Source organism: Trypanosoma cruzi, genomic scaffold, assembly GCF_000209065.1.
Source record: "Trypanosoma cruzi strain CL Brener 1047053517129 genomic scaffold, whole genome shotgun sequence".
Taxonomy (NCBI): Eukaryota; Euglenozoa; class Kinetoplastea; order Trypanosomatida; family Trypanosomatidae; genus Trypanosoma; species Trypanosoma cruzi.
In genome coordinates, this window is record NW_001849547.1 from 3,267 (window position 1) to 14,287 (window position 11,021).

General features: G+C 53.2%; 1 protein-coding gene and 2 pseudogenes across 1 annotated transcript, besides 1 other annotated feature; all 3 read right to left on the reverse strand.

Moving 5' to 3' along the window:
* Nucleotides 1-11,021: a sequence feature (areas not merged during assembly with more than two copies in the genome that could not be assigned to a particular haplotype).
* Nucleotides 1,869-4,091, reverse strand: Tc00.1047053509019.10 (annotated as a pseudogene).
* Nucleotides 5,315-7,705, reverse strand: Tc00.1047053509019.21 (annotated as a pseudogene).
* On the reverse strand, nt 10,485-11,021 carry Tc00.1047053509019.30 (dispersed gene family protein 1 (DGF-1), putative; the record flags this gene model as incomplete). Its single annotated transcript, XM_801509.1, has 1 exon — nt 10,485-11,021. A coding segment is annotated over one exon (537 nt), but the record flags the coding sequence as incomplete, so codon positions are not given.

An 11,021-nucleotide genomic window follows, 5' to 3' on the forward strand; every position in this document is an offset into this window, starting at 1 on the left:
GTGCCGGCTGCGCGGACACGCACCCACAACAGACCGCATCCACCGACCCAGACAGGTACCAATAAAGCTGTCGTGGCGTATCGCACTCGCCCCGTCGACCGTAACTCCTGTCTAACAAATCCCTTCCTACAGATGGGAAATCCAGAGACACAATTCCGCCAGATCGTTATCCCACTACTACCAATCCTAATACCGCAAGTAACTCCTAACACCTTGAAACGATAGTTGTGCTGGTCAAGCCAAAGTATCTCTAACTGTTTTTTCAGGAAAGGAATAAAAAGGCGGAAACAACAGCAAATAAACACAGTGGTACGCGGAGGCATCCGGCCACAGACAGTCCCCGCCAAAGCAAAACCACCGACAAAGAAAAGCGCAGACGAAACCACGCCGTTAACACCATCGCCCTCCCACCGCCCATGCAGCCCTACACAACCATACAGAGTGGCGCCATCCCAGCAAAAAAGGCAAATGGCTATTAGCACCGCTCTTGCAGGCAAAAGGCTCCACCACAGAGCAGTCCCGATGCCGCGAAAAACAAACAAGGGCCGAGACAGTACCACGTGGCAGCGTTGGAACCGGCGACCATCAAGCGCGTCAAAGGAAGAAATGGTGACACGGAAGAGGGGTGAAGAATTCGCCGTTCGCCAGCAGAAAAGGCGTCTTTCCTCCCTTACGTAGGTTGGCATTGCAAAACAAAGATCGGCACCACACGCGCAAAAGGCACACACAAAAAGGAAGGATGAAGAAGTGCGGTGACGGCACTCAGACGCGGGGGACAAGGGTCCACACCGATTGTGCGGCCTGTTGACTCATAGACGTCCTGTTTTTAATCACGCCACTGCCCCGCAGTTCGTCAATCTGCAGGAGACTGAGGGATAGAGAGAAGGGAAAAAGCAAAGGTGCGGCCCACATCCATCTCGGTTGGATGTGGCACCGGTGACGTCATCCCGTCAGGTCACCCGCAGCAAAGACCGTCACCGTCAGCGGCGGTCAGCGTCTTCCCTCTCCCACTGGGGCGCCATTCCACCGACGCCGTCGCTTGCCTCCTCCCCAAAAACACAACGAGGGAGAAGCACCCACACGCAACCGCCAGCACAGAGTACAAGAGGAGCAACCAACTACACTGCAATAACTATATCGTGTAACTGTCTCGTGTGTCTGCCTACGGCCAAAAAAAAATAAAAAAAGCATTTAAGGGCAAATACAACCACAGCAGAGCGCCAGAAAAAGACAAACGGGATGAATGTTGAAACGCAACACCGCACGGCTGCCCACGCCGTGGCGAGCCGCGGGAAATATGCTGGAAAGTAAGAAAGGATAAATCCGTCTTCCACTACGCATTCACTCAAAAAAAAAAAACAAGAAAAAACTGCACGCTGCTGCGTGACATCCAAATCGGTGCGTTTGTTTCGCCTGCAGATAATGAAGAAATACGTCACACTCGTTATAGTCGTTTAAATCCCCGGTGCCCACACATTATTGATATTCCACTGGGACACTCGGCGTGGTTTCGTGCACCCCATTCCATTGTCTCCTTTATTAGCCGGCGCCATCGGCGTGGCACACAAAGCCGAGCGTGCCTCTGATCAAACAAACAAACAAAAACAAAAACACTGAGTAGATCCCGCCGTTGTCGGAGGACCACAACACGGGGGGAAATAAAAAACCAACCAAACAAAAACAACGCGATGATGGCCCCGGGGGGAGCATGCTTCCACATGGAGGAATGGACCTGCGCGGCGAAGGGGGTACAAAGTAAAATAAAATGGTTAAAACAAGGCGTCACAGAAAGTGGCAATTAATTTAAAAGAGTGCGTGGCCAGATGCATATGTTCCCGCTGGAGGCAGGAAGTCCTCACTGCAGTTTCTCAGTAAAGGGCCACAATGCCGCACAGCAGCATCCGAGAGATGCCCCCACGCATGGAGCCGTCACTGTTACCTTTTTTGGCGTCGCTCTTCTTGACCATTTTTAGTTCACCGACACTCAGTGGGCGGTTGTACAGAAAGACCTTCGTCACCGTCACATTGCTGTTGATGTCTCCCTCGTCGCCCCCAATGTAGAAGAATGAGACTTCAGCCCCCCGCGTCTCAAGTGTTCGTAGCGTCTCCGGGCTCCCCACAAGCTCGCCATTCAAGTACACGGAGCCCTTGTTGCCGTCCTGCAGCATGAGCGCCACCTGGTATTCTCTCCCAGGTTCCCATGTGCTCCCCGGCGCTGTTTTTGTGCCGTTGAACACCTTCTCCCACCTTCTATTCGTGCTGTACGACAGCCCAATGATCTTCTTGCCGGCACCGTCCCCCAGACCCGCACCCAGCAGAGGAGTGCTCCCCTTCGGAACCCGGTGGATGGTCACCGTCGCCACAAGGGTGAATCTGTGGTTCACAAAGCCGTACTGTTTATTGGGTCCCCACCTGCTCATCGACCACATTGCCCTGGACCCAGGCGCCGTGAACCTAAAAACATTTTTGACCTTCGCTGCCTTCGTCACCGTTGCATTCACGCAACGGTACTCGTCGATCCACGTGTCGCCACCGGACGACGTATTGGACAGGAATCCAACCAGACCAGCCGTGGGTGTGGACGACTTGGAGAAGAAGACGTCCAGTCTCGCCCAAGTACTGAGGGTGGACTTGATCGTCTTCAGCTCCTCCGTCAGGCGGCAAGGGATATGCCCCGGCGCGTTCCCACAATACTCTCTCGTGAAAGGTGCAACGCACCATCCGAGTACAGCAGGGCGTTGGTAAGCGTCTCACCCACAGCGTGATCCGTAGAAAGGGCCTCAAGAAGAAACGTGCGGCTATTGTCCGTGACCCAAAGGTAGAGTGCCTTGGTTTCAGTCCCCCAGAAGGGGTGCCCTTGCCGAGTGTACAGCATGAGTTTCTTTCCCTCAATGGTCGCGGTGATGAGGTCTCCCACACGCAGGCTTTTGTCCCAGGGAGCTCTTGGTCGTGCGTTGAACCACACGCTCGAGAGTGTCCCGATGGCCTCCGTCCACGTTGTCCCCATGTCACGCGACTCGAACACACTCTGGCCATTCTCGCAGTCAACAATCATGAGAAGCGATCCCTCCCATTCGGTGACGCGGGGTTAAGGCATTCCGCAGGGGAAATGTCCTCAGAGAGCGACCAGGTACTGCCGTTGTCCTTCGAGTAAATAATCATGGAGTAAACGCCATCATTTTTTTCATTCACCGCCATCAGAAAAAACACAATGGTGCCATCCTCCATCAGAGCACCTGAGCCACCAGAAGCAAGGCACTCCGTCAATTTACCTTTGTGAGCGGCTATAGTACTCTCGTTCAACGGAGACTGGATTTCGCCCCATTTGATCCGTTTACTCTACTCTCCGCCCGTGGGATTCGTGACCTCACCAACAACCAGTTTTAGTTCCAAGCCGCCCTCTTTCCAACTCCCATCTACATAGGACACATCAGTGCTTCCCACAAGAAGAAACACCTTATTGCCCTTCATGGTTGTTGTGCGGCGGAGCACAACATCCAAACTCTCTTTCCCTCCGCTTTACCAAGCACAGTGTGTGCACTCCATTCTTCCTTTACCGACCTCACCAACAAGAGTAGACCATTCCTAAGCAGAGTCGATGTTCTCCGAAACAACATCAAAAGACGGCTTAGTCAATTGACCACCTTGATATTTGGCATTTACGTGACCTTCGGCAAAAGCAGCAATTACTCCACCAGCACTGACGAGAGAGGGTGAAACAAATGAATCCCTCCGACTTGAGTCAGTCCCCTTCTTCGCCAGCACCTGCGTCGTCTGCGGCACAAAAAGATCGACCCGTTGCAGTCCCTCAACACCCCCTGAAGCACTCCCTTCTCCAGCAATGGCACCCGTCAATGCCGACCCAGGAGTTGAAGCATCAGCATTACTTCCCACACCAGCTTGTGCACCTCCACCGCAGCACATCATCACGACGAGGAGAAGCAGCACTGTGGAATCAAACACAAGCCGGGACATGTTGGGCCTCTGCGACTCACTCTCTCTTCCTTCCCTCCTCCTTCCGCTGGATCCGGTCACGCGGCGACGGTTGTGCGTGCGGGGTGCCTTCACTGCAGCAACACGTGAGAGCATATAAATATGTGCGTATGGGCGGTGTGTGTGCTGTTGTTCCTTTCAGTGCCTTCGAATTTCACAGTAGCGTTTAGCGCTTATTTTCCTAGCGTGTCTGTGTTCAATAATTGGGGAGAACAATAACAGTGGTAATACATCAGACACGTCAGCGGGGGTTAGGGCAGAGCACCCACGCAGAGAGCGGGACACGAGACAATCCGGAGGAGACGGCACGGAGGACCATCGCCCACGGAAAAGAGCAGCAACACGGCAAGTCACGGCGGGCCGTCGGTGTGTGCGGGCCAGCCCTCACGCGGTGCAACACGCCACACCCAACAGGGAAAGACAGACAGAGAGGCGGAGAGAGATGAATGGACGCCGTCAAGAGGCACTCACAATCAACATGGCTCGTGAGCATGCGGCCACTCCACGCAGGAACACAGCAGGAGAGGATGACAGGAGAAAAAAGCAAAAGGCAGCACAAACACACGGAAGAAACAAAAGACAGGCGGGAAAGGCATCGCCAAGGGCCTCGCCCTGGCCGGCAACTCCACACCAGCCCTCACACATACACACACCATCGCAGTGCTGCCAGTCCGCGGGTGAGAGGATTCGGCCCTCCACACAACGAAGGCAAACACCGCCACCAATCAACCACCAATGGAAGAAGAAAAGAAGCGACACACCGCCACCGACTCCAGCTCATTCCCACAGCCAACGAGACACGGCCACAGCCCCAAAGCCAACAGACAACGCACACCAAGCGAGCAATCACCCAAAGAGCCACACGTGAAAGCGGATCCTCACCCATCCATGACGCGGCGCCTCGCTCCATGCGGTCACACGGAGCACACCATTTCCCCAATAGAACTTATCCTTCGTCCATCCCTTAAAGATGCTTCTGTTCGTGATGGGCCTTAGAACACAACAGAATAAAATGGGCAATGCAGTAGCACTGCGACACCGCCAGCCACAATGACTCCCTCATACGGGGGCAATTCTCCAATTATGCCTCGTGCGCAAACACACAACTAACATACTATATAGAAATCACCCAATGTTTTTCACCAGAAGCCAAACAACCCATTTCCCTCCCTAATTTTCTTCTGTCACTGTTATGTTCGATAGCGTTGGACAGTTCTGAAATCTGTGCGATATACTGCCGCCTTGTGCTGGTGCACCTGCGCCGTATGCATACACAAGTATCCAAGAATACATAAACCCCACAATATTTCTTTACCACAAATCAAAATTGCCCCTTTCCCCAATTTGTTTTCCTATTTCGACGGTTCTTCCTCACTTCGGAGTGCTTCGTCTCTTCTAAAGCCTCTGTACGATATTGGCACTTGGTACTGGCGCACCTCTTCCTTCCAAAACGCCGCTATTTCGCGGCTTTCATCATCGCTCACATTATTGGAATTGACAACATCACACCTCTGCCAATCATTCATCGGCGTGCTGCACGTAAATAATCTCCCACGACATGTCCCGGGATAACTCCTCCCAACCATTAAAATATGCCGCCAGATACTCGGTGAACTGCCTCGCAGTGCTGGCTCTGGTGTGGCGCTCACCCGCCGTAGCCATCCGCAGACCAACCAGCGTCTTCGGATTTGAGTCCACAAAGAAAAGGCCGTCCACCAGCGGAAAGTTTTGGACTTTCGGCTCATACAGCACCCAGTGGTCCATAGCAACCGGATTGGAAAGGCGTTCCGGTGGCGGCAGAACCTCTTTTCTGGTGAAGCTCGTGTCTGAGTGCTCTTTCAGTGCACCTGTGTGGCTCACGTCGTCCTGGTGGCCTCAGTTCCTTGAGTTTAAGTCTTATCGCACGCAGGAAATCCTCATTCAAAAATGCGGATGCGGCACACTTTTCAATAATATATGGTGGGGCATAATCCCAGAACCTCAAAACAAAAAAAATAAAATTGGACTGCTTCATTTCATTCTCCAACCGGGACAGAATTTCACGTTCGAGGTGGGGAGATACCAGCAAATTCAGAGGCGATTCAATGCTGTTTCCTCGTCGTACTCGGACAGCCTTCACAAGCTTTCGAGACAAGTCGCTGTCATTGGACGAGTAGCAACAGCCAATACCCAAATTACGCTCTAATTCCGGAGCGGTCGACCCACCCACGGCTTGCTGACACGCTTTAATGCGGTCATCACATGCCTGTTTGCCAAAGATAAAGCGGAGAATTGGTCCCACGTTATTCATGCGACCCCTCACCTCCTTCCAGTACTCCGCTTGCTCCTGCAGGGGCCGATTGCGTTTCATCCAAATGCACATTGCCCTCACATCGTTTTCTTCGGGACAATTCGTTACGATTGCAGTAGCGTCCATTTTTTTGCCCACCGTTCATAGTCGTTTTTGTCTGGTGGTGTCACCACAATCATGCCCCATCCCCTGCAAGGCAAACCAGCAGGCGGTTGACGACATGCCAATGTCGCATCGTAGATACAATACCCTTTCACCCCACGCAAAGAAAAAATGTTTACAACATCATCAATCCCGGGGTCACCCCTGTATGTTGATACCGTTTTGGTGGTCTTGTCAAACAAAAATGATTGACTCCCAATAACGTACGCAACCATTGGGAGCTGCTCCGCATCGTAGTGCAGCAGCTGGTAGAGGAGGTACGAGCCGGCATTCATCGACTTACCGATCCCGGGCGTCCCAATCAACAGACGCTGCTTGGGCTCAAAGTCGTTCCGACCGTGACTGCTGAACCACTCGGTGAGATCGCCCTTAACAATCTGCCACACTCGATCCACCTCACAGTTCACGTGGCAGTCACGAGTGGATTTATTCTCCCTCCATCTCCACGAGTACGGCCATCCCTTGTGCGAGGTAAGAACCAACAGCCTGGGACGCGGTGCACCGGATTGCCACACACCGTCATCCTTTTCGAGGGTGTCGTCAACTTTCTTGTAATTCCATGACTGCTGTGGTTCCCCCTCCCTCACTTCCACTCCCGTCCCCCCGCCGCCAGAAACTTCCACCACATGGCTCCACCTCGCATTGTACACAGACTCGTACAATCCCTCCAGGCATATCGGTGCACTCGTCGTCGTTGGGTTCCTCGCTTCCTCGGCGGCTGCATCCAAGAACCTTTTAGTGACTTCATGAACACTTGCTTTTACCCCGCAGTAGCCACCAACCACCTCAGTAGATTGTCCATGCAATGCTCGTAAAGCTTGCTTGCATCCTCTTCAATATCCATTTCATCCCTCACAGCCCTCTCCATCGTATTGTAACGATCGGACGCCTGCATTCCGCCCAATACTCCCGCACCGCAAATATACTTCTTGGGATCCTTAAAAAACTCCTCAGCAAGACATCCCAATTGGCGTCCACAGCGCCCCTGCCGTCCAATTCCATCGCAAGAAAATCATTCAGCCGCATTTTATCCACGCGAACCCTTCCTTTAAACACCGCATACTTAATCCCAGTGGAAACGTCAATCCCCAGTTCTTGTCGTTCTCGCCTTTCCTCTTCTTCTGCCCTCCGCCTCTCTACTCTCAGTACATAAGAGCAGGCTGTGCTTATCTGTGCCCTTGCAAGAGGAGTGACCGTATCCTTTCTTTTAAATTCCCTCCATTGCCTGAGAGTGAAAATATATTCTCTGTTAAGCTTATGTGAAGCCTCCGATAGCACGTAAAACTCCTCACGCTCTTTTTTCAGCTCTTGGTACGACGGCAATGCCTTTATTGGGCTCAATAACACTTCGTCTTGGATGAAGTCATTGGGGCTACTTAAAAGGTCCTTCAGATAGACGTTCTCATTGAATTCCTCAACGCCCCTGCCGCCAAAATAATTCTGAAGGAAATCATTCAGCCCCATGTTGGTGGTGCGTTCATTTCCCTCCAGCAGTAATTTATGCAGCCGACTGTCAAGAGTCCACTGCGGCCACACTTTACTCCCCGCCACACGTCGGGCTGCAGCGTCGGAACCATCACCGGAGCCGCTGCAAGGCGCCACCACTACACCCGTGCAGTGAAGCAGCCCACTCGCACCGCCCAACTGCGGCCAGCAGGTGCCGCTGGCTCCAAAGGACACTCGCGGCTGTTTCGTCCCGCAGTCCCAATGGCGTTGGGCGGGGCACTCGCACGGCGGGGCGGTCGGTGCGCCACGCAGCCGCACTGCAACGCCTGTCGGTGAAGCAGCCGAGGCGTGCAACCAACCACAACACCGCCACATCATCGCCCTTTTTTATTATTCACGTTGTCTGTCCGTTTGCCCCATCGCTGACACTGAAAATAGGTGCACACATTCACAGTAAAGAGAAAGAAAGAAGGAAAACACGATCACACCGCCCCGCCGCGGGCCAACACTCTCCTCCACCCACCACCATTGCCGCACAGGAGACCGCTGTCACATCGCAGAGTCAGCACCACAATGTGCACCACACCATCGTGCAGTGAACAATGGGCGGGACGCAGCCAGGCATCGCCCCGCTCCATTTTCCCACCACTCAATTCTTGCGTGCCCGCACAAAGCAGCAAACAAAGCCAGAGCGCACACAAACCCAAACAACCCCCTCACTCGCTAAAGCACATTATTCGCATGGAGTGACATTTGAGGCCATACCAGCAACATTGGGCTGCATGGAGTTTCCCCGCCAACCCTGAGAAAAGACACAATAAGTCTGTGGAGTAAAAGTAACAGCCCCTTGGTGTTGCCCGCAGTCCGCATGGCAAGACGCATTCCACGCACGCGTCGTTCAGGATCCCTCGCCACCTAAAGGCACATCAACAAAACGATAAAAATACGTGCGTGCAAGGTGGCAACCAAATGCGTGAACACATCAGCCTGCTTTGTTCGATGCCTTTGGAGATCAGTCCCACACAACCCAACCAAAGTGACACACCGGACGGAACGGCGCCGGTCAATAATAATTAAGAATCACGCCGATGCCAAAGGCAGAAGAAATTTGGGTTTGTTCCCGAATTCGGGGCAACAGTGGCATGGGAGTATGTACGTGTGCAAGGCCTTTCTTGGAACGGTGCTCCCAATCCCTCCCTGCCCTGACACAAAAGGGCAAAAAAAGAGGAGCACACTCTCCAAAAAAGGGAGTGACGGCTGGAAAGTCAGCCCCGCTTCGTCTCACATGTCATCCACATATGCGCACTTCGCCCCAAATATTTACCGCCATGAATGCCGCATACATGCCGTGCGGTTCTGTCACTCGCAGCGGGATCTTTCCCCGGTAAACAAAAAAAAAAAATGGCCACGGCGCAGCTCCACTCAGTGAGACAATCGGGGCAGACACGGGTGGGAACCAGACATCATACCAAAAAAGGGGGTAATAACTCCTCCAGGCCACGGAATCGTGCAGTGTTGATCCCTCTTCTTCTGAGTGGAACCTCCTCAACAGAACAAATGCAACAGACACATGTGCAGCACAATATCTCTCTGTCCCGCGTCCCATCTTACTTCCCATGAGTGCCACAGCGGTGGTTGCGTTACATCTGGAGCGAGTCCAGACATCAGGCACAACGCTGCAGAGAGTGGATGCTTGACGAACGTGGCCGCGTTGGCGGCTAACAGAAAATGGCGTCAACTACAAAGAAGCATCTGCGACTCAAGATACACGTGTGTGGCCGTACTAAAGCAAACACTGAGAGACGTGTGGAGCAACGCAAAAAGGAAAAAAGAAAAAATAGAAAAATCCACAAAAATATATCAATATATACACACGCAAAGAAATACATCAACCCGCATTATTTTTTCGTTCCCTTTTCTTCCTTCTTCACATTTCATACAGCATCATAACTAACGAGGAAAACAAGCATGCCATCCCACACAGTCCTCGTGGAACAGGAGAGCGTCATGCAAGCACCTGGACAAAATAGAAACAGTGCACAGAAAAAACAACAACAATGCCGTTGCAGAGTCCGATGGGCGGCTGTGGTGCGCAGCCGTGGCCCCACGCCCTCCCCTCATATCAGCCAGCAACGCACACGTCCTAATTTCGTTTAATGAAAGCCACAGAATGGCGTTATCGTCTTTTTATCCCTACTGTTTTCTCAAACAAACTTCGTGGCTCGCACAACAGCCACCATCGCAAAGCACGTCCTCATTACTGAGTAAAAACCTAAATAAGAACCCCGAGACCCAGAAAGAGCGCTGCAGCGGCGGGCGTGCAACACACACCCGTGACACAGCCGCCCTGGGCTAGCGCAACACCTCAATAATCCGTTGCTGCCAAAATCGATAAAACTAAAAAACGACGACTCAATCAGCCAAGCATCCGATAATAATGAAAAAACGTAGAAAACACATTGCCAAAAGCGTCTACTTTATACTGCATCCATGAAAAGCCCTGTAACTTCTCGCCACGTGGAGGTACTGCTTGGGCAGAGACCTTCCAGCTCGAGGAGAAACTGCGCCAGCTTTCTTGTGCAGCAAAAATTCCTTACAACTCCGGCGTGGCACAATCAATTTTGCAGCTCGCACCCGATGCACGGTCGAACAGACTCAGGGCGTCTGAGCGGGTGTCACTAATCATGAGCCGCGGCGGTGCGGGTGGTCGGTACGACGACGCAACAGTGGTGCCTGAGGCGTACGATGATGACGTCCTGTCGTGGAGCTTCTGCGTCTCTTCGTCGCTGTCCTCGTCATCGCGCAGCAGCGCCTCCAGCCCTCCACGCCGCGGCTCGCGCAGCTCCTGCCAGTGGCGGCCCTCCGCGTACCACACAACGACACTGTACACAGTGATCGCAAGCAGCACAGTCGTCAGCAGCAGCACCGTAGCCGCGTACGCCCTCGCTCCGCCGTCGCTCGGCGCAAGGTGGTTGGCCGCGCTGATCACGCACAGCGCCGTAAGCAGCACAAAGCTTGCAGCGTGCATCGCCGTCAGGAAGGCCGAGCGCATCATGTTCGTGAAGGCAACCACGCCCGCGCCCGCAACCAGCACAGCCGCCATGCAGAAGTACTGGACGTGGCAGCCTCC